Here is a 27,280-nt window from a genome sequence, read left to right on the forward strand (position 1 = left end):
GAGTAGCATGTGTTCTTTACTGCTGAGCCATCTCCCCAGACCCCAGTCTTGTTTCTTTGAAGCAGATCTCCACATGTAGCCCAGGCTACTCTCTAACTCATGACTCCTGCTTCCACCTCCAGAATGCTGGGTCCATGACATTTTCAAACAGGGCATTTATCAAGCGGGGAAGAGCGGGGGAGGAGACTTGCTTCATTCGGGCATGGTGGGTGGCACATGCTTCTAATCCTACTAACTCAGGAGGCCCGGGTAGTAAGATCTCTGTGCGTTTTAGGCTAGCCTGGTCTAGATAGACTTTTCCAGGTCAGCCAGGTCTATGTAGTGAGGTGCTATCTCATAAAATCATTTATCATTGTATCTGCAACTAGATCATCTCGACTTCCCATAACTTACAGGTGTGACTTTAAGATACAAGTTTAATACACTTGTATATGTATTGCATCCGCTTTATATTTAAAGAGTAAAATTTGTAATTTTAACCTCTAAAAAAAATGTCCAGTACTATGGCCCTGAACACACCCACCTCTGCTTTACACTTGCAGGACATTTTCTATGTTTGTTTGTTTGCTTGTTTATTTGTTTTTCAAGACAGGGTTTCTCTGTGTAGCCCGGGCTATCCTGGAACTCACTCTGTAGACCAGGCTGGCCTCAAACTCAGAAATCTGCCTGCCTCTGCCTCCCAAGTGCTGGGATTAAAAGCGTGCGCCACCACTGCCCGGCCCAGTTCGCTTTCCTCATTGCCTCTATACCATCTTCCCCCTCAGAGCCAGCGAGCCGGTGTTTATTATCTGCTTGTTTTATTGTTCTGGGGATTAAGCAGAAGGCTCTATAGGTGCATCCTTCCCATGCAGCTCCACCTCAGACTTAGCTACGTTTTATCTCTCGGGTATCCCAGATAAAGTGCAAGCTTCCATTAGTCAGATCTGTTTGTCTTGACCTGCCTCTGTCCCTCAGCTAACCTTATTTTCATGTTGTGACACGTCCTGGAGTTTCTTACAGCTTGGCAATACTCCATTTTACGTATACATTTGCTTGTTGGTGGACACTGGGCTGGTATTTCCCCCTTAGAATAGAGCAAAATCTAGTATTTCCCTAAGGTGGACATTTTTAGCTGGTTTCCAGGTTTTTGATATAATGATGGCCTTTAAGCAAAGTTTGTTCTCCTTTGAGCTTTCTCCTTGGACTAAGTTGTTCCAAATGACATCACAGAAACAAAGGACCTGAACACTTTAGTATCTCTCTATTTTTTTCTTCACTGTTTATTAAACAAATCTGTGCTGACACTGCCCTTGCCTGCTGTGTCCTGCCGCTTGGTTACTAGCGCTGGCAGTGTCAGCTATGAGAGGACAAGCACTGGACCAAGAGCACAGAGAATGTCTGCAGAGGGAAGAGAGATCCTGTAAAACTGCCCCAAGCTCTCCCCACAATCTGGATTTTTCTCAGTGTACATACATATACTCTCTCTCTTTCACACACATACCATACACACACACACTCACACACTACACACACACACTCTCTCACACCACACACACATTCACACACACCACACACATATATGCACTCACACTACCCACACACATACCACACACACACACTCTCTCTCTCTCTCTCTCTCTCTCTCTCTCTCACACACACACACAAACATACCACACACACACTCACATACCACACATACACACACACCACACACACATACACAGACACTCATACACCACATACACTCTTACAACACACACTCACATGCACACACCACACATACATACACACACATACACAAACCACACACACACATATATACTCACACCATACACACACTCACACACACACAAACACACACACCTGTGTACCAGAGATGCCCAAGGCCAGTTCTCATGTCCCAGTGTTTACTAGAAGGACTTGCTGACCTCAGAGCTGAAGTCATTGGAATGACACTGGTAAGTATACACTCCCAGAAGGGTGTAGTGAGCAGGTCCAAAGAGAGAAGAAAAGGTGAAGACAGCTGCAGTGTACTTACATATAATAAATAGAGAAATCTTAAAGAAAAAAAAGTACAGGCTGGCAAGACGGCTCAGTGTTTAAGAACACCTACTGCTCTTCCAAAGGTCCTGAGTTCAAATCCCAGCAACCACATGGTGGCTCACAACCCTCTGTAATGAGATCTGATGCCCTCTTCTGGTGTGTTTGAAGACAGTGACAGTGTACTTACATATAACAATAAATAAATCTAAACAAACAAACAAACAAAAAAGTACAAGCTCCCAGCAGGAAAGCAGGGGTTGACAATAATCACACTGCTATAGAGCCTAGGCACAATAAACATAAGGAAATGGTGGGGACACTTCCTAAGTTCACGTGCCTGGATAAAGGCCAAGCTCACAAATGAGCCATTTAAAAGGACAGCAGCACCAAGCCAGACACGCTAACATTTTACCTACTGCAACCAAATGAAGGTTCTTTTTGGCCAAAACCCATACAGCTATGGAAGAGACTGTCTGTTATACTTCAATCCAGCCAGCCCCAAACGCTTTCCTCATAGACCATCATTAAAAGCAGTTATACCAAGAGAACAGAAATCTTGACAAAGCCCAACAGCGGCTTTTAAAATTCGGATCATGCCATTCCTCTACTCAAAAGCCTTGAATTGCTAGGCAGCGCCCTGTAATCTCAGCGTTCAGGGCCTGAGGAAGACCGATCATGAGTTCAAAGCCACCCAGGCTGTGTGGGCATCACCCAGCTGGCCAGCCAAAGTGAGACCCTGTCTCACAAACTAAACACAAAACAAAGCCAAGAAACCCTCAATAGGCTTTCAACTCATTCGTTCCGAGGGGTTAGTAGTCTGCTTCTCTGTTGCTGTGATAATTACCATGGCCCAAAAGCAACTTGGGGAAGAAAGGTTCTATGTGGCCTACAGGCAGACACTGCTTGCTTCCTGGCTAGCTTCCTGTCCAGGCTCACCTTGCTTCCTGGCTAGCTTCCTGTCCAGGCTCACCTGTCCAGGGCACCACCCATGGTGGGTTGGACCTTTCCCATAACAACATCAACTAAGATAATCCCACCGGGATTTGCACACAGGCTAATCTGAAGGAGGCAATTCTGATGCAGGCTCCCTCCTCCCAGGAATGTCAAGTTGACAACCATGTTAATCATCCCAGAGGCAAAATCTTTACAACGGCCTACTTCCCAAACCATAATCTGGTGCTCCCACCTCACTGCCTACTCCTGGGCCCCTCCTTCCCTCAACTACAGCCACCCTAGTCAACGGCTAAATTAAAATCTTCCGTATTAATTTAGTAAGAAACTGAATTCAGATCCTAAGAAGACCCATGGTACTCTAGACCTGAAGCTAGTAGTTCAAGCTCACTTACTACTTTTTGAACCATCTTGCTGCTCCAAAACTGACATGACTAGTTTACAAAGGAAATTCCCAACATACACGCCCTTTCAATTACAGAAAACTGACCTGCGTTTTCATCAGAAACTGGTGAAGAGTCAAAATGAGGAGACCAGAAGACCCTGTGAATCACGGAGCCCGTTCTTTCACAGGGAACCTCAGACTATCTATCAGTTACTGTGGGATATCTAGGATATGTCATTTTTTTAGACCTATTAATTTGTGTGTGTGTATGAGTATTTGCCTGCGCACATGACCGTGCACCGGGTGCGGGCCTGTGTCCTTCAGAGGTCAGAAGAGGGCACTGGATCTGCTAGGACCAGAACTATTGACAGTTGTGAGCTGCCATGGGAATGCTGGAGATCGCCTCAACAGCAACACGTCCGCTCCAGCCCCTGCTGCCGTTGCTCACTAAAAGTCTCAGGTGACTGCTATTTCCAAAATTAAATAAATTAGTCTGCACCCTAGAGCCGGTTTGCTATTATTAGTCTTGGCAAAAACAATAGAATTTAAATGGCTGGGTTTTTTTTTTTTTAACGGTCTCTGTGACCTCATATTCAAAAGGGCCAATGACATAAGGAACCCAATCTATCATGCTCTGCATGTCAGCTGAGCAGTGGGACTGTCCTCTGTGGCTTTGTAAAGCTAGTTCAAACACCCGTCACGTTTCCCCGTAACAGAGCCCCTCCTGTCTATAGGCCCAACACAAATGCCGGAACTCTCATAATTGTTTAAGTTCTCATCATCCAAACAAAACTATGGGTGTCTTAAGAGGAAAAGGCTGGCCCCTAGTCAGCTTAGTAAATCTGTTGAATAATTACCGAGAATGATCTCAAAATCCTATCAAATCATAAGAGATCGAAACAATTCCATAGTCTAGGAAATAAGCTGACTTACCAGGTTAAACAGCAAACGGACGTTCTCTCAGTCTACAGATTCACCCCTCTGACCCAGGGTAAATATCACCCAGCTCGTCCAAGTCTGTTAATTCTCCATCCTCTTGAGAAAGCTTCATGATACAAATATCTGGTAAATCATTTACAGATCAAGCAAAGGCTAATGCTAACATCTATTAACATACCGGAACAGTCTGCCCTTCTAAGCAGGACAAAACAGTGTCCACTGTTCTGACCTCACTCTCTCACACCTTCAGAAGGGCAGCCGAGCAATCTGGCACTCAGAAGGCAGCGGCAGGCGAATCCCTGAGTTTGAGGCCAGCTTAGGACTATGTATGTGAGAGCCAGCTCGCCCCCCAAAAAAACATTTTTAAAGCTGCAAGATTCCTATCTCCTATTTTTTAATACTTAATAGTAGGCAAACTGTTTAAGTTATGAACCTGTAGCCTGGTGCAACAGAGATAATAGGACCTCGTCATAGAATGAGAACTGGAATCAGAAATAACACACATGAACTCTTAATTACTTCTTAGGTTTTCAAGGAACTTTTTATCGAGTGGGTGGGAATATGTCATTTTTCATCGTTGAGAGCAGGAAAAAAAGGAAGAGTACCTCGAGTCATCTGCTATGGGGCCCTGAGCAGAAGACAGGAGAAGATAGTCCCACTTAGCCGGTAGTTCTTGGCTGGTCCTTCCAAAAAGCCCAAAGAGCTATCTATGATCCTAGCACTAAGAATGCAGGAGGACGCCCAAGAATTCAGGGCAGCCTGGTCTACATGGCGTTTCAGTCAGCTAGGGACACACAGCAAGAAAAGGAAGTAGGGTGTGGGGAGCAAACCAGGCCAAAATAAGGCTGAGAGATTCTCCCTATCACACTGACACTAGAATTGGAAGAAACTATCAAGTGTTGATGTTAGACAGGTCACACCCATAAACAAGGTAAAAGGCAGGCAATGCTCAGACCCACCACACCCCACAGCACACTTTCAATTAGCAGGCACACAAGAAACAACCTAAAATGCAAGTGATCCAAACCAAGAGTGTAAGCAGCAAAGTCTACAATTCAACACTCCTGTCACTTGTGGTCTTGAGGCAGGGAACCCTAAATTCCCAATTCCCAGCCAACCTCGGTCTGTCTTTCCTAAAATCGAGAATCCACACTACGGTATAGCACTTTATGAATCTCAATCACTTCTAAACTTTAAGCATTTGAAACTCTGGGGTCTGGAGATGGCTCAACTTTTGAAGAGGACCCCACACCTGGCAACTCAAAATCCCCCATAACCCAGCTCCATGAGGTTTAATTCCTTCTGGACTCTCTGGAAATCTGCACTCACACACGCAGCTTCCCTTTTCTCAAAAATACGGTTTAAAAAAAAAAAGTATTACCATCTTTAAAGATGTCCCAGGCCTGTCAGAAATGGCTCAGCTGGTAAAGGCACTTGCAGATCCCCAAACCCAGAAGGCAGGAGAGCAGACTTGCAGTGTCTTCCAAGGGTGCTGTGTGAAAGGCATGTGCTCACACACTCACACAAAAACTAATGTAAGGTCCACACTATCTTTTAACTAATGGTTATTTTAGAACTTAAAAGTCTTTAAAATACAAAGAGCTTCACACTGGAGCAACTTTTCATCTTGAAAAATCAGAAAATACCCAAGCATGAAAAACTATTCTCAAAAGGAGTGGCAAACTCTATCACCATCTCCTGTCAACTAAGCTTGACGTCCTCTGCTGAGATTCTCACAGGTGAACCAAGACATCAAGAAGCTCCACATGCCAGAGGCTGCTAGGGGAAACACAGTAAGTGCTTACAGAAACATTGTTTTCCTTTCCTACTATTCAAGTACATCCATCACTAAGGGTGAACACTGAGCTGTTAATGCACCAGGAACTGTTAGCTAAGTCACTATTACTAAAACTAGTCACCTCCCAATACCTACCAGCTCAGTCTTCATCCAAAATAACCGGGGAAAGTCTGAGGTAACATGTAATGAGTTTTAGGTCTTTTCCTGTATCCTAGAGGGACCCCCCCCCCCCACCAAAGCCTGCATTAGATCTTCAAGTGTAGTTTCAAGCAGGAATTTAAGGGAAGCAAGCAATTGTGAGCAAAGAACTTCATCCAACTTTTTTTCTTCCACAGCAAACACACCCCTATACAGTGTTAAATACATGACCCAAACATCAGCTATCACTCACTACACTTACCAAACTAGCCAAACATAAATCCTCTTACCTCTTTAAGAACCTTAGTACTTACAATATTTTGGCAAGAATCAGATCTTAGGAATTATTCAGTGACAACTTAAAATGTGGGGTTCCAACATTAAAATATTTTAAAAGGTAAAAAGAAAAATCTTTTCTGAAAAGCTTGATGCCATTAGGCTTTAGGCTTCCAAAATCCGAGTCAAATTTTTACCATCTCGTCAAACCCAGTAAGATAGCAGGTACTCTGAGCCCACCCACCAGGTTATACATACTCTCACTCAATCATGTAAGAATTGAATTCTTTATTTGTGATATCCATAAACGTTGCTATTCTATGTTTCTATCCAGGAAGGCATTTTCTTCTATTATCAGTTTTTGTTTTTTTTTTATAAACAACAACTTGAATTCTATTGCATGAAGGGCTACAAATACACGTTAACCAAGCAGAATACAGATATTTTGTTTTACAACTTGCACCTAAAACCCCAGTACACACAGCTGCTTCAGTAGCTACCGGAGCAGTTTGGGGCTACTGCCCAAGCTATGCATAGCAGTTTACATGTTCAAATCTCACGTAGAAAAAGTGACTGATGCGGGCTGTTAACTACACTCCCGGGAAGCCCGTCTCAGCTACAAGTAAATGTGGACCTTTCAAGTCTGCAGAATTCTGATGGCAAACTGCTAAATCTGATGAAATTGTCCTGAACAAGTAAGTTGGGTTTTTCTTAACCAACCGTCTTGCAGCTATACTGCCACTCTACCAGCAGATGGTGCTACATCCGTTGGACTTAAAAGAGGACAAAGTTCAGACTTAGGGAAGAAACGCTTTTTTTAAACCTGCTCTGAAAATACATTTAAAAAAAACTCATTTAGTGTTAGGGTAAAATAGAACCCTTATTTGTAACCATTCATTACAGACAAACCAATAAGGAAGAAACTAGGTCACCTAAAAAAGTTTTAAACAGTTTATATGAATGAGAACACATGCTTTAAACACAAACTATTTTTTTTAAACTACACAGTACATGTTTTGAAGTAAATTCTCATAGAAAGAACCAACCATGTCAAGATGATAAGCAAATCGCTTATTACAAAGAGATGGATGCACAGGACTAAACAGCCACATCCACCACTTCAGAAAGATTTTGTCTGTAAAAGGTAAATTCAACATCACTAACTGGGCAAACAGGAAGGGGAAAAAAAAAAAAAAAGAGCCCACAAGACCTCCTTTAAGCGTCTCGAAGTACACATCAAAACCTAACAAAAATATCCTTTAAAACGGTAAGGAGTGGATCCTAGGAAAAAAAAAATGTTAGACATGTACGGTCAAACACAATGATTTATTAAAAATAAAACGTAAAAATGATTTTTGTACATATGCTTCCAAATTCCAGGCATGGGATCCAAGTAGGTTTCATAGAAAACGCTGTAGCCAGGTATCAAGTCCTTACAACAAAGTAAACTACCCTCCCGCCCAACCCCCACCCAGGTGTTGCTACAGAATCAGCAAGTTCACTCCCGCCCGCCCACCCGCCCCCCCAAAAAACACAAATTAAAACAAGACATTTTTTTGCTAGTATAAAAACGACCAAGGTCCAAGTAATAATAAAAAAATAGAGTCCATCAATGACTGTAACACAAAAATGTGTGTGTGTGGGGCCGAGTCCACCTTCAGGGGGGGTAACGGGCAGGCAAGCGGGGGGTGTCGTGCCCCCCAGGGTGAGCGGCTTCCCCCGAGGGCACCTGGGGCGGGCGCGGAGGGCGACGATGGCCGCGCCCGCCGCCGGCATCCGGAACCCGGCTTCTAGAACGAGCCTCCGCCGTAGCCGCCGCCGTAGCCGCCTCTGTACGGTCCACTGTTGCTGCGGCCGCCCCAGCTGCCGCCGCCGCCGCCGCCTCCGCCGCTCTTCATCGGCCCGTACGAGGACTGGTGCTGGCTGTAGCTGCCGAAGCCGCCGAAGCCGTTGCCGTAGTCGCTGCCGCCGTATGAGCCGCCGCCGCCGCCACCGCCCCCGTAGGCGCCGTAGCCCCCGTAGCCGCCGTAGCTGTTGTAGCCGCCGCCGCCGCCACCGCCGCCCTTGGCCAGCCCGTTCTGGTCTCGGCCGCCGCCGCCGCCTCCGCCGCCGCGGCCCCGGCCTCCGCCGCGCCCGCCCCGGGCCGCCCGCGCACCCCCGCCGCCCGCGTGGATATCCTCCTTGGGCACCGCCTTCTTCACCTCCACGCGGTGGCCCTGGATCGGGTGGAACTTGACCACCGCGGCCTTGTCGGCCGCGTCGTGGCTCTGGAAGTAGACGAAGCCGAAGCCGCGCTTCTTGCCCGACTGCTTGTCGGCAATGATCTCCGCCTTCTCCACCGCGCCGAACTGCGAGAAGTGCTCGATCAGGTCGCCCTCCGCCACGTCGCCCTTGAGGCCGCCCACGAACAGCTTCTTCACCTTGGCGTGCGCCCCGGGCCGCGCCGAATCCTCCCGCGACACGGCGCGCTTCAGCTCCACCGTGTTGCCGTCCACCGCGTGCGGCGACGCGGCCATGGCGGCATCCGCCTCCTCCACGTTCGAGTAGGTCACGAAGCCGAAGCAGCGGGAGCGCTTCGTCTGGGGGTTCACCACCACCACGCAGTCCGTCAGCGTCCCGAAGGCCTCGAAGTGGCCGCGCAGCCCCGACTCACTCGTCTGCACATTGAGGCCGCCGATGAACAGCTTACAGAGCTGCGAGTTCTCCATGTCGGCCGCCCGGGCCCTGCCCCCGCCCTGCGCGCTCCGCCGCGTCGCCGTCGCCCGTTAGCGGTCGCCGAGGCCTCGTCCGAGCCCGGGCCCGGCCGCCGCCGCCACCGCCGGCGGGGAAGGGGCGGGAGGGGGAGGGAAGGGGCGCGCTGCCGGCCCGAGGGCGAGCCGAGGACGCTGGAACCCGACCGGGGCCGCCGCGGCCGCCACCTCCGCTCCCCTATCGGGACACCACACAAAGAGGCCGCTGAAGGCGCGCGCACCCTCCCCGCGCGGTGCGTCACAAGCGACGCCGGGACGCCGGCCAATCGCCTGGCCGCTCGCCTTGGTCCCGCCCACCGCGCCGCAGCGCCGCTCTCGGTCGCGGCCTCCCCGCCCTCCGCGGTTTCCCCACCACCCCGGTCCGGGCCTGGGGCTCCTCGGCGACCGCCGCTCCTTCCGCCTCCGCGCTCGCACTCGACGCGGGGCCGCGGGGCCGCGGGGCCCGGGAGACCGCCCGCCAGAGCCCTCCGCGCGTCTCCGTGGAGCGTTTCCTGGCGACCGCGCGGCTGTTCCCGCAGTCGTCCCTCCCTCCCTCCCCTCGCCGGATGCCCAGGCCCAGCTCCGCAGTGGCGTTCGCGCCAGCCCCTTGAGGGACGTGACCTGCCGGCCAATCAGCGGCTGCTCCTCAGACCCACTTCCGTTTTCCGCTGCCGCGGGACGGGCGCGCTCCTCTCGAGCACTGGCCCGGCGCCTCCCGTGCGGAACCCTCTGTCGCCCGCACGCTTCGTCCTCGCGGGAATTCTGGCCGTTCCCAACGGATCAGCCCGGGTGGCCCCCGCGCGGACTTTTTAAAAACTTGACTGTTGGGGGCCGGCCCGCACCCGGCGTCGGCTCCCCTAGGGGCGGCACAAAGATGGAGGGCCTCGGCCTGACCCCAAGGCGGTTATTGGCCGTTTACGGTGGGCTGGTGGCTCCATTAATCCAATGCGACTCTTGCCCCGTGCCACTCTGCCCGCCGAAGCAAGCCCATGAGAGGGAACACCACCAAAGCCCTTGAGACCGGGTAACCCAGACCAGGCCCGAGCCAGGCCTGCGGTAGCCGCTGGCGATGCTCCGCCCTGTGAACTCAGCAGCGAGCTCCTGCGGACATGTTCCTTGCGAGCCACGCAGGATTTATTCGGCCCCATCCTTACACTGCTAGCCTTGAGCCAGGCTGACCTCGAACTCCCAAGCACTAGATTATAAGCATGCCCTATGAGATTTCCTATTTTTATTGCCTTCTCACCGCCATCCCAACTGTGGTTTGGGAATTAAACCCAGGGGACTTAACTAGAGTTGGAGCAGTGTCCCCCGACACGTCCTATCCCCATTCTGTCCCGTTACTTCTCATCTCCCTCATCTGGTGCACCCCTGTGACCTGCAGCCAGCAGCTTCTACTGGGCTGCCAGCTTCGTGAATATGAACAGCCATTTTGCCAACTTTATCCATATAACTAGATTTTAAAAAAAAACTGTCAGGGACTGTGCTTAGTGTTCACGGATAAGATCTCAATTTCTACAGTGTCTTAGGGTTGTAGAAATAAGGCAAGCTGGGAAGGAACGGCCTTATTTGGTTTACATTTCCAGATCATAGTCCATCACTGGAGGAAGTCAGGACAGGAACTCAAACAGGACTGGAACCTGGAGGCAAGAGCTGATAGAGGCTGTGGAGGGGTGCTGCTTGCTAGCTTCTAGCTTCACAGGGCTTGCTTCTCCGACTGCTTTAGTATAGCACACAGGATCATAAAGGATGGCCCTCACCACCCACAATGAGCTAGGCCCTGCCCCACTGATCACCAATTGAGAAAATGCCCTCCAGCTGAATCTCATGGCATTTCCTCAACTGAAGTCCTGTTCTCTCTGATGACTCTACCTTCTGTCAAGTTGATACACATAACCAGCCAGTGCATACAAGAGAAATGTGGGTTGGTTGGTTGGTTTTTCCATTTTAAAATGAACTACATGACTGAAGAGATGGCTCAGTAGTTAACAGCACTTGCAGCTTCCAGGGGACCTGAGTTCTGGTCAGTTCCCAGCACCCAGGTCAGGGCTTCGGTCTAACTGAAGCTCTGGCCTCCACGGGCACCTGCATTCATGTGCACATGCAGACACACACACACCTACACATAATTTTTAAAACATTTTAATTTTTTTAAGATTTATTTTATGTGAGTATACTGTAGATATCTTCAGACACACCAGAAGAGGGTATCAGGTCTTACTACAGATGGTTGTGAGCTACCATGTGATTACTGGAAATTGAACTCAGGACCTCTGGAAGAGCAGTCAGTTTGTTTTTTTGTTTTTTTTTTGTTTTTTTTTTTGTTTTTGTTTTTTTTTTTTTTTTTTTTTTTTTTTTTTTTGGTTTGGTTTGGCTTGGTTTTTGGTTTTTGGTTTTTCAAGACAGGGTTTCTCTGTGTAGCCCTGGCTGTCCTGGAGCTCACTCTGTAGACCAGGCTGGCTTTGAACTCAGAAATCCTCCTGCCTCTGCCTCCCAAGTGCTGGGATTAAAGGCGTGTGCCACCACTGCCCAGGTAGCAGTCAGTATTCTTAACCGCTGAGCCATTTCTCCAGCCCATAAAGTAGTTTTTAAGACAGTAACTTCATTGCCCCATTGCATGCCAGGATTTGATACATGCAGCAGGGTGGGGTGGAGTGTGCTTCACATGAACACCAGAGGGCTAAAATATTAGCTCAGCAAACAGAAAGCTGGAGGGAAGGAGCTATTTTGGTGTATGTATGGAGTTACAGAAGATTAAGAGCCTCCATGGGGGTGCTGGGAATCAAGCCCAGGTCTTCTGCAAGAGCAGCTGTTAAGTTCTGAGTCATTTCACCAGCTCAGGTCTTTATTGACTTTGTTTTTTGACAATTCATGATTATTCTCTCCCATCTCTGTCAACCCAGCTCTTCCTTATCCATTCCTTCATCGGATTCATAACTTTGTGACCGTTTAGTTTGACAGGGGCTATATTTTGACTATTGGGTTGGATCTATGCACTGGAGCCTGGTGAGGCCGCCTGTGGGAACACAAAGGCAGCAGCCCCCATTCTTGAATATGTCAGTGGCAAATAGGCCAAAAGTGAGGGTAGGAACCCGAGAGTCCCTACATCACCCATGCCTCACTGTGGATCTGCTCATTGTTGGACAGACCTCATGCAGGCATCCATAGCTGCTGTCAGTTGTGATTACAACAGCTGTGTCTGGACACACATACACACAAATCCTAAGCCTTAGAGGGCAGTATACCAGACTCCCTATTACAGTGCTTCAGTAAACTCTATTTTCTCCTACACCAGAAGGGCCTTTCTTCCCCTTGAGGTCTAGAAAGGGTTAAAGTAAGGTGGATGCTCAGGCCCACGTGCTGTGTCAGCTGAGAGACACTCCCATGCCACCTGCCTTGCTATTACAATATTAGACCACTAAAGTTCCATTCTAGTGATCTTTTCTTACCTTCATCTAGTTGTGCAGCTGACCTGGTAACAGGATGAAAGAAGCAGCAAGCAGCAGTGACACCCCAGGAATTAGCCCGCCGCCACCAGCTGCTTGACAGCTGAAGCAGTAGCACCTGCAATGTTAGGAGTGGCCAGCGGGGTGGAGTGGGGGTAGTGAGAGAGAAAGGTTGAGAATGAAGAAGGAAAGGTTGTCAATAGCCACAGGAAGTGCCAGCTCTGGTCACCAGAAGAGTTCCACAGCATTATCAAGCCTTCAGGGCCAACAGGTGAAACACTGGGTGCTGTGAAAGGCTGAGGGGACACCACGCCCTCAGCCCACGTAGAGCTGTAGAACTCAAGTGGTCTAAAGGTTCCTAAAATCTGAGGCCTACAAGGAGCCTGAGCCTGGAAGGTGCCACCCACTGTGCCTCCCACCCCCTGCTGCCCAGGCTTCTCCTCAGCTACTTAAAATTCCCATACAGTGCAGTGCAGAAGGACCCTCTAGCCAGCTAGTCAAAGGTGGTATAGGTGATCCTCCAGCAACAATCCTGTATGTCAAAGCTGGGCTTCTTCATACTCTACTAACCAAAACTAGCGTCAAATGCAAGGAGACAAACCCAGAAGATAAAGGAGCTTTCATATCAACCAGATTGTCTACCATTGAGATCCTAACAGATACAAGATGATCCGCAAGATGATCCGCTGGTCTCTGCTTATGTCTTGCAGATGTTCACTGGAATCTTACTGAACGCCTTAGACCAGAGGTTCTCAACATGTGGGTCATGATCCACTCCAGGGTCACCTAAGCCACTGGAAAACATGAGTCACAAGAATACCAAAATTACAGTTATGAAGTAGCAACAAAAGTAATTTTATGGTTTGGGGGTCACCACAACACGAGGAGCTGCATTAAAGGGCAGCAGCATTGGGAAGGCTGAGAACCATTGCCTTAGACTAAGACTGACACTTGCCTGGCTGAATCTTTACAAGGGCCAGAAAGGTTTTGTTGGGTAGCAATCTCCTCTGAGATAAAACCTTCCAACTTTGAGGGAAGCTCCTTAAGACACCGGGGGAGCATTCTGTCCTTCAGGGAAGCGACTTTAACTCAGAAAACAGTAACAACAGTAACTGCAGGAAGTCCCTGAAATCCACCAGATTCACCAGGCTCCTCTCCCCCCTGAGGACCTCTAAGAAATAAGTTCTATAGAGAAAAGTTCTCAGGCCAGTGGAGCTGCTTGGAAGACATGTCTCCACCGCTGCCTGCAAGGTGTGTGGTGAGGTACAGGTTCCCAGCTTCCCTGAGCTGTCACCCACTCTGGGGTGGGCATCTTGGTGATGAAGCTGTCTTTAAGGCAACTCTGCTTCTATAACTAACCCCAATAAAACTCGCTGGCTTCCCAAGTTGGACCTTGGTAGTATTCTTACCATGGTCTGCTGTTGGCTCCTTATGCAGAGTGAGTAGACATTTTCTCGGGGATGGCACCACATGACAGGTAAATCCTATGCCAGTCTTTCACTGAAGAAGCCAAGGCTATCACCACAGTCAGTTGCCCAAGCTTTGCCTTCTATACCATCCTACCTTCCTGTACACAAAGAGTCAAGTCGAAGAAAGGCAATAGACTGGAAGCTGAATGGGTCATGGTCACATCTTTCTAAATCCCTTGGCTTCTCAAGAATTTTAAATATTTAAGACTCCAAGGAAGATACTGCCACTGTGGTATCACTAATGTGCCTAGCTAACTGCCCCTCAGAGTAATTATAGTGTTTCTGTCATTCTTTGGCACACACAACAGCAGTCCCATAAGATTTTACCCTCTAGTGACACTGGAGCTGCTCATTAATTAGTATGAGTAATTCTGTCATGTTCGCACACTGAAGTCACCCAGTGGAGCACTTCTTAGAAAGTTACATATGATCCCTGGGGCTTAGCGATGCATGACTGTAGTTGCAAAATGTCACCTGAAACACTGTCTGACCCCAGGTTGCATGTGCATATTCGATAAGGGGAAAATCAAAACACAGACTAGCAACTTCAGCATCTTGTCTGCAAGTGGCAGGAGGCAAAGTGTCCACCCCAGCCCTCTCCCTCTATGCATACATTTCCAGAGTCAAGGCCAGTTCCCACGCTCATGTCACACTCCTCAGAGTCTGCCTCTCAGATTTCTGTTGCTGCACGGTATCCCTGAATCAGATGACGCCCCATAAACAGTCAACTTTGCGCAAGGGTTTCATAAGGTCACCTGCTGTGATGGTTAATCTTATTTACCTTTCAGCCAGGGACTCTCTACACAGCCCTACCTATCCTAGAATTCTCTACATAGGCCAGGCTAGTTCCTTGTCCTCTGCCTCCCCAGTGCTGGGATGTAATGTGTGTGCCACCACTACAAAACGCGATGACTAACATTTATTGTGTACTTGACTGGATTTAGACTCATGTAGGTAAGACTATCCAGACATGCCTGTGAGGATGCTTCTAGAAAGAAGTTAAGATGCGAAGTGGAGATGTTTGGGGTTTTTTGAGACTCTGTGGTGTCATGTGATTTTGTTTTGGTTTGGTTTTGGTTTGGTTTGTTTGTTTTGCAAGACAGGGTTTCTCTGTGTAGCCCTGGCTGTCTCTGTAGACCAGGCTGACCTTGAACTCAGAAATCCACATGCCTCTGCCTCCTAAGTGCTGGGATTAAAGGCGCGCACCACCTCTGCCCAGTTTGGAAGTCTGCCGTACGAAGCAGACATGTGAGAGGATGTTTTGCTGAAGACAGACAGGTGGTGTTTCTTCTGGTAGTTGCCTAGAAAGGGGGCATGTGATGTTTTGCTAGAGCGGGTGCTTGAGAGAACTCCTGATGTTTGAAAGGGGTCTAAATACAACCCAACAGACAGTGTATGATGCTGATTGGCATTGGTTCACCTTGTCTTCTCTGCTGATCATTGCTTGTCACGACTTCATACAGGTGGCGCTCCAGTGGCTTCTCGTCACGTTCCTGGAGTCGGGCCAATTGACAGAGCATCATGGATTGGTCCAGACTGAGCTGCTATTGCTGATTCGAGATTGGTGTTTGAGAGTGGATAGAGTGACCACTGCTGATTTGTGTGACATGAACTGCTGATATCCTCCTTTGTTTAAAAAAATTATTTTCTGTAGATGAGTACACTGTAGCTGTACAGATGCTTATGAGCCTTCATGTGGTGGTTGGGAATTGAATGTTAGTTGACCTCGCTCCGGTCAACTCTGCTCACTCAGGCCCAAAGATGTATTTATTATTATATATAAGTACACTGTAGCTGTCTTCAGACGCACAAAAAGAGGGCATCAGATCTCATTACAGATTGTTGCTGGGATTTGAACTCAGGACGTTTGAAAGAGCATTCAGTGCTCTTACCCACTGAGCCATCTCGCCAGCCCTGCTGATATATTCCTGACAACACAGATTGGATTCATCCCCAAAGAACGACTTCTAAGTAGGTCCACATCCCCTTGTCCTATTTCCTCCCCTACCTTTAGATGGTGGGCTCAAAGAAGAATCAAAGCATTTGAGAACCCTTATTAAAAGTGTGTGTGTGTGTGTGTGTGTGTGTGTGTGTGTGTGTGTGTGTGTGTGTGTGTTTTAAATCTAAGTCTACAGAGGTGTGAGCAAACTCCCTATCTGAGGGCAGCACCAACCCATGGGCGGGGATCTTGAGTTGAATAAGAAAGAGAGATGGAGTGGAGCGCACCAGTTTGCTCCTCACGCCTTCCTGGCAGCAGATGCGCTGTTGCCAGCTGCCCCTCTCTCCTCCCACCAGGAGGGACTACATCCCTGCAAACCACGGGCTAAAATCGCATCACTTTTGTATCCCGTCACAGCGACAAGTAACGAGATGTTCCAGTCCCAGAAGCTCTTTACAACAAGCACCGTGGTCATGAAAACTGAACTATTTGCTTTTGTCCCAGGGACCCCCCAATGCTGCTTGCTCACAAGGATACTGCTCCCTGTTACTGTCTGTGATAAACACCGTGACCAAAAGCAGCAGCTTGGTGGTGATTTGAATGGCAATGGCCTCCAAAGGCTCATATGTTGGAATACTTGATGGAACTGTTTGGGAAGGATTAGGAGCTGTGGCCTTGTTGGAAAAGGTGTGTCACTGGGGTCCACCTTTGAGGTTTCAAGAGCCATCTCTCCAGCCCATACATTTCTTTCATAAGTTACTTTGGCCATGGTGTCTCTTCAATACAATAAAAAATAATGAAAGTGTTGGGCAGTGGTGGTGCACTCCTTTAATCCCAGCACTTGGGAGGCAGAGCCAGGCGGATTTCTGAGTTCAAGGCCAGCCTGGCCTACAGAGTGAGTTCCAGGACAGCCAGGGCTACAGAGAAACCATGTCTCAAAAAAAAAAAAAATAAAGTAAGACAGGTAAGAAAGGGTTCATTTCATCACACAGCTTATAGTTCATCCTGAAGGGAAGTCAGGGCAGCAACTCTAGATAGGAACCTGGAGGCAGGAACTGAAGTAGAGGCCATGGAGGAGTACTACTTCTTGGCTTGCTCCCAGTGGCTTGCCCAGAGACTTTTTTTAGACCACCACCCCCCCCCGACCACGTGCTCAGGGAAAGCACTATGCGCAGTACCTACCCCCCGCCCCCCATATCAATCATTAATCAAGAAAATGCCCCACAGGCATGCCTCTGGGCCAATCTGAGGAACTGTTTCTAACGGAGCTTCCTTCTTCCCAGATGACTCCCACTGGTGTCAAGGTGACAAAAACCCAACCATGCATGACAGGCATTGGGCAGTAAAGCTTGGTACATGGCCCAATGCGAGTGTTATTAATTCAAAGATTGTCAAGACAGAACAGTAATAGTAAGCAGAAGAGAGAGTTTCACAAACATACCACAGACTGTGGAGATACATTATACAGTCTTACACACACACACACACACACACACACACACACACACACGAAAACGTTTTGTTTTTTTTTTTTTCCGAGACAGGGTTTCTCTGCTTAGCCCTGGCTGTCCTGGAACTCACTTTGTAGACCAGGCTGGCCTCGAACTCAGAAATCCACCTGCCTCTGCCTCTGCCTCCCGAGTGCTGGGATTAAAGGCGTGCGCCACCACGACCGGCTCACGGAAAATGTCTTAATCTGGTGGACCACACTGATGTGGCTGGGGACTTAGCTTTTGCTTTTCATTCTAATGTCTGCTTCAAAAAGCACAGAGCCTGAAAATGTAAGAAATGTTAAAAGTGCTGAAGGGCAGCCGAACCCAGTCGTAGTTAGGGTTTCACTGTTGTGAGCAGACACCATGACCAAGGCAACTCTTATAAGGACATTTAATTGGGGCTGGCTTACAGTTTCAGAGGTTCAGTCCATTATTATCACAGCAGGAAGCATGGCAGCACCCAGGCAGTCATGTTGCTGGAGAAGAAGCTGAGAGTTCTACATCTTCATATGAAGGCAGCCAGGACAAGACTCTCCCACCCTGGGCAGAGTTTAAGCATAGAACTTCAAAGTACATCCCCCCCACCCCCACAGTGCTCCACTTTCTCTAACAAGGCCACACCCACTCCAACAAGAACCACACCCACTCCAACAAGAACATACCTCCTATCAATGCCATTTCCCTAAGGCCAAGCAAATTCAAACCATCCCATATATAAAGAAGACTTATTAAAATAGCTTACAGGCTGTGGCCCAACTAGTCCAACAATGGCTGTCTACCAGTAGAAAGTCCAAGAAAGCAATTGTTTAGTCCATGAGGTTAGATGTCTCAGGTGGTCTTCAGTATACAACAGAATCCAGAAGAAGTAGGCTCTAATGCCAGTAAAGGAATGGACTTGCCAGCAAGAGCAAGCAGGAAAGAGAGAATGCTTCTGTCTTCTCTTCCATGTCCTTTATATAGGCTGCCAGCAGAATGCGTAGCCCAATCACTTCTCGGCCTTTTGGCTAAGATCAAGTGTAGAATGTGTGGCCCAGATTTTAGAAAGCCATTCTAATGGTCATGTCAGTGACTCTCACTAAGCCTGACATTCTCATTTCTAAGAAATCTAATTTTATTAAGCATTTTCCCACATGCCTATGTGCCATTCTATCCATCTGGTGTAAAATATTGTATCAAAGTCTTTGCCTATTCTTTTTATTATTTATTTCTTACATGTAAGTACACTGTAGCTGTGTTTAGACACACCAGAAGAGGGCATCAGATCTCATTATAGATGGTTGTGAGCCACCATGTGGTTGCTGGGATTTGAACTCAGGACCTTCAGAAGAGCAGTCAGTGCTCTTAGCCATCTCTCCAGCCCCAGTCTTTGCCTATTTTAAAGGTTGTATTTCTGTCTTCTCACTATTAACATGTGAGAACTCTTTCCACATTCTCACCCCAAGACTTTTATCAGACACGTGTCGCAAGTAGCTTCTCTCCTTGGTGACCTAGCCTCTGTAGTTTCTTGGCAATGCTTTTTGAGGAGCATTGGTTTTCTGTCTTGTTGAAAAGATGCAGATTAGTCAGGCAGTGGTGGCACACACCTTTAATCCCAGCACTTGGGAGGCAGAGGCAGGCGGATTTCTGAGTTTGAGGCCAGCCTGGTCTACAGAGTGAGTTCCAGGACAGCCAGGGCTACACAGAGAAACCCTGTCTCGAAAAAAAAAAGAGATTTATTTTATGTATATGAGTACACTATAGCTGTGCAGATGGTTGGGAGTCTGCAAGTGATTGTTGGGAATTGTATTTAGAACTTCTGCTCACTCCAGTCAGCCCCACTCACTCAGTGCCTGCTCACTCCAGCCCAAAGATTTATTATTATGCATAAGTCCATTGTAGCTGTCTTCAGACACACCAGAAGAGGTGTCAAATCTCACTACAGGTGGTTGTGAGCCACCTGGTTGCTGGGATTTGAACTCAGGACCTCTGGTAAAGCAGGCGGCGTTTTAACCTCTGAACCATCTCTCCAGCCCCCTGCAGCTGCTTTTATTTCCTGTGTTACCATGCACTTCTTGCATGAATTCAGTCTGTTTGGTGATTTCTTCCAGTGTCTGATAATCCCCAGCCGTCTGCTCATGTTAAGGACCCACACAAAGAAACGGACAATCAGCAGCTCTGCAGGAGAAAGGGGGCTGCCTCTCACCCCTACCTGATCTAATCTCTTTTCTCTTGGCCCTGGCAGTTTTCTTCAGAAGAATCGTCCAAGTCCTGGGAGGTCTGAAATTGATCCTGGTGCCAGGAATCTGGTTCCCAAACAGGTTGGTGCCTCTAGTGAGTTCAGCAGCTGATACTCACAAGTTCCGCTTTCCCCATTTACCACTATGACAACCCATACACACTTCTACCAGATGAACAAATCCAGCCTGTCTAGAGGATAGGAGTTTTAAAAGTCTGGATATAAGCTCACATACTGCTCCAGCACCATTCCTGCATGCCTGCTGCCATGTTCCTGGCTTTGATGATCATGGACCCCCAGCCTCTGGAACACGTTTTCTTTTATAAGTTGCCTTGGTTATGAAATCTTTTCACAGCAATGGAAAAGTAACAAAAAAAAGCAAAACAAAAAACAAAACAAAAACAACAACAACAAAAAAACCAGGAATCCAGACACAGTGGTGCCCTCCTTTAATCCCAGACCTAGGGAGGTAGAAGTGGGAGGATCTCTGAGTTCAAGGCCAGCCTGTTCTACCCAGTAAATTCCAAGGCAGCCAGAGCTTCACAAAGAAACCCTGTCTTGAAAAACTGAAAAACAACAAAAAAAGAAACAAAGAGAACTTTCTCTTGTATGGACCCACTAGTGTTAGCAATTCAAACAAAGCTTGTGAAGATGGAACAGGGAGGGTGAGCAGAAGACAGGGTGCACCTGGCTGCTCTTCCTTTGTAGAACAGAAAGCCCTGGTGCCTCTGCCTAAGCGAGTTAAAGGCCTGACCCCCACACCTCATCTGTTATTTATTGACTGATTGATTGTGACAGGGTCTCCCTGTGTAGCCATGGCTCATCTGGAACTTGCTCTGTAGACTAGGCTGGCCTTGAATTTACAGATATCTCCCTGGAGAGCCATCTCTCCAGCCCCAATACATATTCCTAACTATAACCTGCTCAACTGTATGTTAGTTACTTGTGCGTGTGTTTTTAGGGCTGACCACTTGGGGAGCCAGTTGGTATGCTCTTCCCTAGGAGGATTCTTTGGTTGCCTGTAGTTCTTTGTGTACTTTTGAGGTCAAGGACTTAGGGAAACACTTCTCTCTCTCTTTTTAATTTACTTGTTTTATGTATGTTAGTACACTATTGCTGTCACACCAGAAGAAATCATCGGATCCTGTTACACATGGTTGTGAACCACCATATGGTCTTGTGAGTGCCTGACTCGCCAGCAAAGCAGACGCCACACCAGGATCCTTCTGCACACGTTTATTGGAAGAGCTTGATTGCAGAGGCGAAAAGACCCCAAGCCCAGAACTGGTGCTGCTTATATAGGCCTAGGAGAGGCGTGTCTCATACCCGGATTGGTTATGCTTTCTACCTCATTTGCATGTTCCTCATCTGATTGGTTATTTTCTCTCAGTACCTCACTGAGCCTCATTATACCTCATTTGCATGTCTCTCATCTGATTGGTTATTCTCTCTCAGTACCTCACTGAGCCTCATTATCATGCCCAGGCCAGGCAGTGACTTGATGAAAAACTTTACTGCATATGTACACATTGGTTGTTTACCCAAACTTATGCGTGGTGGCCAGCGGTAGCCAGCGCCACTTTGTAATGGCATATGTGGCTTCCCACATCTCCCCCTTTTTGTTTTAATAAAATGAAGCTGGTCTAGACCTATGCAATTATGTCCATCTGCCGTGGTTCCTGTTTTAGGTCGTTCCTCTAGTGTCACAGCCTTACCCGTCATAGGGTAACCCTATTGCCACCGGGCCCCGTGTCTTAGGTTGGTCTGTGCATGAGGAAAGTTGCCCGTCTCTGGATACCGCAGTGCTGTGTGACAGTAACTGCTAAATGACCTAGGGTGAACTACAAAAGAGGCCAGCCAAGTTTTAAGGGAATGAATTAGCAGGGAAATCATGATCACCCTATCGTGTGCAATGAGGAAACCTCAGCAATGTGCAAGGGCTGATCAATGATTGTCGAGTCTCTCTCATTCCAGTGCAATGGATCCATAAATCCGTGGGGTGCAAGAGCAGAGAACTCAGATGCCGACTAATTCTTGAGCATAGATAACCAAACTTCAGGGGAGGCGCCGTTTTCAATGGCTAAAAGTGCCTGAGTTATAATCACCTTGTCACATTTTTGTTGGGTTCTGAATTTGCAAACCAACCAGAGCATGAACACCAGTCCACAGCATATGGCAGCACCAAACAAAATCACTCCCACCCATTCCTTAAAGTAAGAAAATGCAGAGGTAAGCCAAGAGGTAAAGTCTCCAAGGGTCACTGGTTCCACTCTGGTTCCATTAAGGTTCAAGATCTGTATCTGCAGCTTCGTCTGCAACCTTTCCAGCTCCTGAGACCAGTTCCCCTTCAGATAATTCGATAAATCTGTACTTTTAATGAAAGAATCATTAATATACCTAATGGGAGTAATGCACACATGCGGAGTGGATGCCACACAACTCATTTGTATGACATCCATCATCTGTTCCATGTTATGTTGTAAAATATCCACTCTTTGATTCACTAACATTAACCCTGAGGTGATATAAGAATCCACCCTTTGCAGGGTAGGCAATGCCTCAGACGTTTCTTCTGCTATCTGACTTATGGTGTCAGCAGTATTAATTTGATGGGCCATAGCAGTTCCTGCAGTAACTGCTGATGCCACGGACACCACAATGGCTGTAACAATGGCAGCTGTGATTCCAAAACCTCTCTTTTGCCGAACAAGACTCATTATTGGGAACTTCTCTGGATCTGCCTCAACAGGTACAGGGACAAAGGTTGGTAGCTGTACCACTAAGGCTAAGAATTTGGTTCCATTCCAGCATTGCGTCAAAAGACAAGTGACATTTGTACAATCTAACCATTCTGTATTATTTTGAAATTCAGCCAATATAAAGAAAAATGGAGGATTGACACAAACTTCTACTGAAGAAGTAGTCATATTTCTGATAACTCTATTAGTTGTTACATTATCTAAATGAGCAGAGGTATTGGAAAGTGTGGTAGAAACATTCAATATCTCATGAAAGGTTCCAGTTAGCAATGCAAAGGCTGACAAACTGGTACTAGCACCTGCCTCATTACTTAAAATCCATTGGTAATATGGACAAATATTTTCTTTCCCTGTAGCATCTCCTTTATCATTCATTACAGCAAAATCTAATGGAGGTGACAAAACAAAACCCTTTGCTATTTCTTTCCGAGGAAAAATTTTTGGTTGACAAGGTGAAAAAACTATAGGAAATGCGAGGTCCGGATGACACCAAGGCATGCTGCGTATAGCAGTAGCATTGCCAACAGGCCATCGTGATCTTTTGGGAATAGTCACATTTCCCTTTATCATAATAGTGGTGATGTTTATAGGTGAAGTTACATTATTTCCAACATCACCTGAGCCTGATTGCACTCCTTGAACAACTTGCGTTAAAGCATTAGACATAACTCCAGAGCTCACCTTATTTTGGCTAATGGGATCTGCCCAATTAGAGATAATCTTTTTCTTTAAAAATATACAGGGTGTAAAAGGTTTATCCACATTATGCACAAAGCATAGTGTATAATTTAAATGAAAACTAGTACTATTATACACCCGTGGCTCTTGAGTTTGTTGTGCACAAGGAGCATCCAAAAAACATTCCGTTGCAAAAAATAAAGGCAAGGTAGAAGAATTGGAATGTACCAGTAAAGGTACTGGCCATGATCTTACTATGGCCCACAAAGGTATACTTATCCCTGTCTCAATCATCAGGAGAAACAGGATCATCTTGGGATTCATCTTGATCCTTCACGGTTCTTGTCAGTCGCACTGGAACCCAAAGTGGATTTTCTTCATCCTGTGGAAAAACACAAATAGCTCCCCGGGATCTGATTAATATAGGATTCGGGCCATACCATTTATTATCAAGGGCATTTTTCCATTTGACCATTTCATTGGGCGATTGAGGCCATTGTCCGTGCCTTTCGGCTGGTGATCTTCCAGCATCATCCAATTTTTAAAAATTAAGAGTAAATATTGTAAGGGATAAAGACATCTTTGGTGTCATAGCCTCTATCCCCCCCTTTTTGTTTTTGCAAATATTGTTTCAAAGTACGATGGGCTTTTTCAATGATGCCTTGGCCCTGTGGATTATAGGGCAACCCAGTAATATGTTTCACTTGCATTTGTTTGCAAAATTGGCTAAATTTTGAAGAAGTATATGCAGGACCATTATCTGTCTTTAGCACTAGGGGCTTGCCCCATGCAGCCCAAGCCTCTAAGCAGTGAGATATGACATGAACTGCTTTTTCCCCTGTCAATGGAGAGGCATGTAGGACACCAGAACTGGTATCGATGGACACATGTACATATTGTAATTTCCCAAAAGCTGGGATATGCGTGACGTCCATTTGCCAAACATCTAGGGGTCGCAATCCGTGAGGATTAACACCCATGGAAGGTGCATTAATAAATTCTACACATTTACCACACTGTAGGACAATATCTGGGGCTTCTGTTCATGTGAGCTTAAACTTTTGTCACAATGTAGAAGCAGGGACATGATAAAGTTGATGAAAATTCTTAGCACTTTCTATAGAACTTTGTGATAGGAAAACCATATCTCTGGTGGCTGAATCAGCAATTGCATTTCCCTTAACCATAGGTCCAGGTAATGATGTATGTGCTCTAATATGTTGAATATAAAAGGGATGCTCACGCATCAAAATACAATCTTGTATTTTCATCAAAATTTCAGGTACTGGACTAGACTGCTTAAAATTTCCGGCAGTCTCTAATGCTAGTACAGCATTAACCACATAAACAGAATCAGAGATAATATTTATGGGCATAAGAAATCTTTTAAAGACTTCTAAAACCACCAAACATTCTACCAATTGAGGGGCTCCTGGTGTAAATTGCAACCTTACAGCTTTTCATTTATCACATAACTTCCAATTGCTCCTCAGCGGCCCTTAGAAAAAAACCCAGCCATTTCTTGTCTGCTTTTTCTGTGGCTTTAACTGGTGAAATTCTACCTTGTAAATTTTTTTCCAAGACCTAGTCCAGGTATATATCCCATTCCTTTCATCATTTCCTTGCTTTTCTGAGAGTAATCATTAGTTAGTATAATGTTCATTGCTGACAACACATCTCTTCCCCATAGATTTACAGGTAAAGGGAGTACATAAGGTTGAAAAAGCCCTGTCCTTCCTTCTTTATCTTTCCATTGTAAGAGTTTTGCACTTATAGTTGGGGTAGCCTCATATCCTAATCCTTGTAAGCTATGTGACGATTGATTAACAGGCCCAGAAGCAGGCCACCAATTACTGGATACAATGCTTTTATCCACTCCTGTATTCATTATACCTTGAAAGGTTTTTCCTTCTATTTGTAATTGTAAAGTGGGACGATTATCCAAATCTAAAGATATGTAGGCCACATTAGTTCCTGTAGAACCAAATCCCTTATCTCCTCGGGAACCCTGGCTACTAGGAAACGTTATGCAAACTAGGAAGAATCAGCAATTGAGCAATGCGATCTCCAGGAGAAATGGCCACAATACCTTGGGGTGCAGAACACATAATCTTAACTTGTCCCTCATAGTCTGAGTCTATGACTCCAGGATGTATCATCAGTCCTTTCAAATCAGAAGAGGACCTACCCAACAGTAGGCCCACTGTATCCTTCGGTAAGGGACCTCTAAAGTCTGATGAAATAGGCTGGCACCCCATTTGAGGTGTAAGAATTACTCTGGAGGTGGCACAGATGTCTAATCCTGCTGAACCCGGAGTGGCTCTCCTCTGTCTCTGGGTGGTCTCATAGACACTGTGGTCTGGAGTGCCCCATACATTTGGGGGCCCAGGGGACAGGGGGCCCCTCACTCTGTTTTTTGGCTGTTGCACTTTAAACTGAGGTATTGGCCTTCCTTTTATATCTCTGACTGATCTACATTCATTTGCCCAATGTCTTCCTTTCCCACATTTTGGGCAAATACCTGGTACTTTCTTTTCAAACCTATTCTTTCTACCCTTTGTACACTGCTTTTGCATATGACCTGTTTGTCAACAATTATAGCAGGTTATTTCTTTTGTTTGTGCCATCAAGACTGTGGCAGCCAGCCCTGCATTTGAAAGGGGTCCTCCTATTTCTCTATAGGCTTTCATCCACGCCTGTAGTCCTTTCCCTTTCCAAGGTGTGATAGCATTTCTGCATTCTTTGGTACATTGCTCATAAACTAATTGTTCAATTAATGGCATTGTGGTCTCAGAATCACCAAATATGCGTCCTGCCGCTTCCATCATGCGAGCCACAAATTCAGAAAACGGCTCATTAACTCCCTGAATAATTTTTGTCAAATTACCAGATACCTCTCCTTGATTAGGCAATGCTTTCCAAGCTTTCACTGCTGCCTGATTGATCTGTTTATAGACCTGCACTGGGTATGCTAATTGATTGTTTGTCCATATACCCTGACCTGTAAGCATTTCAAAGCTCCATGCTTGTTGCCCTGCAGTAGCATTAGCACGGGCCTGACTCAAACACAGATCATGCCATATAGATTTCCAATCTAGATACTGTCCCATCGTAAGACATGCCTTTACCACACTCATCCAATCAAAAGGAGTCATGGCATTGTGAGCCAGTCTATCAATTTGGGACTGAGTAAATGAGGCAATGACTCCATAGGTCCTTACTGACTCTGCTAACTCTTTCACTTGTTTATGTGATATTGGCTCATAATATCGCTGTTGAACTTGATTCTGAAAAACAGGAAAAGCCTGACATATTTTTTGCAACCCTCTAGGAGTGCAAAAAAAGTGGCCATTGCCAATTGCTTTCTTATCTGTATAAGGCGGAGGAGGTGGGGGAGCACCGAAACTCCTCCCTATTGGACCAGATCCGCCTCATACTCCACAGCAGCCTCCTCCAAATCTTCCTCCTCCCCTGCTGATAATTCCGAATCCTCTGAGCTAGACAATTCTAACAACTCAAAGTCCTCGAGAGGGGGGTAAATTGACTTAATTTTCTGTTCTTTATTTTTTATACTATCTTTTGTATCTTTATATTTTGGTTTCTTTTTCTTTTCTCCTTTTATTTCTCTTCCTTTACTGATCTTTCTGCGCGCGCCTTCTTTTTCATATCTCTCTGTTTCAGACATACTTTCCTGTTGCTCCTGTAAAAGCCGCTGCCCTTCCTTAGCAGCTAGCTCACATTTCTTGTCCTGGATACAAGCCTTAATTAATTTCCATAACGGCCTTGTTCCTGCCTTCACTTTCCCTTCAGTTTCCTCTCTTGCTATATTTCTCCCTAACTTTTCCCAACTAGGTAGCGTTTCCAACTAGGTAGCGTCAGCGACCCAGTGGGCGCAAACCAAGGAGCAAGTCTGTCTATCTCTTTTAAAAACCCACTCACCGTACTTTCAGAAATTTTTCAACCTCGTTCTTTGAGCAAGGCTTGCACCGGCCTTACTAATGGCGTAGACTGGCCAGTACCCATGATCGTCCTGGACTAAAGCG

At 46.6% G+C, this 27,280-nt stretch overlaps 2 protein-coding genes and 1 long non-coding RNA gene across 5 annotated transcripts in view; 1 reads left to right on the forward strand and 2 right to left on the reverse strand.

Moving 5' to 3' along the window:
• The window catches only part of Klhl3 (kelch-like 3), a 123,252-nt gene extending 118,871 nt beyond the window's left edge, over nt 1-4,381 (reverse strand). The window contains exon 1 of the mRNA XM_006517010.4: nt 4,292-4,381. The gene's annotated coding sequence lies outside the window, so the exon portion shown is untranslated. The remainder of the gene's footprint in view (nt 1-4,291) is intronic.
• Nucleotides 4,382-6,782: 2,401 nt separating this feature from the next.
• On the reverse strand, nt 6,783-9,460 carry Hnrnpa0 (heterogeneous nuclear ribonucleoprotein A0). Its single transcript, NM_029872.1, has one exon. It carries the CDS (start codon nt 9,215-9,217, stop codon nt 8,300-8,302), a length of 918 nt encoding a protein of 305 aa, NP_084148.1. The 5' UTR covers nt 9,218-9,460; the 3' UTR covers nt 6,783-8,299.
• Nucleotides 9,461-11,658: 2,198 nt separating this feature from the next.
• Nucleotides 11,659-20,997, forward strand: Gm40964. 3 transcript variants are annotated; one of them, XR_001780964.2, is made up of 4 exons: nt 11,659-13,935; nt 15,617-16,779; nt 19,807-19,882; nt 20,907-20,997. It is a non-coding gene; the product is annotated as a predicted gene, 40964 (long non-coding RNA). The 3 variants fall into 3 exon arrangements; XR_003950591.1 differs by lacking the exon at nt 11,659-13,935 and having other exon boundaries at nt 16,040-16,124; nt 16,510-16,779; XR_003950590.1 differs by lacking the exon at nt 11,659-13,935 and having other exon boundaries at nt 16,052-16,124; nt 16,449-16,779.
• Nucleotides 20,998-27,280: the final 6,283 nt, after the last annotated feature.

This window comes from Mus musculus, chromosome 13, assembly GCF_000001635.26.
Source record: "Mus musculus strain C57BL/6J chromosome 13, GRCm38.p6 C57BL/6J".
NCBI lineage: Eukaryota > Metazoa > Chordata > Mammalia > Rodentia > Muridae > Mus > Mus musculus.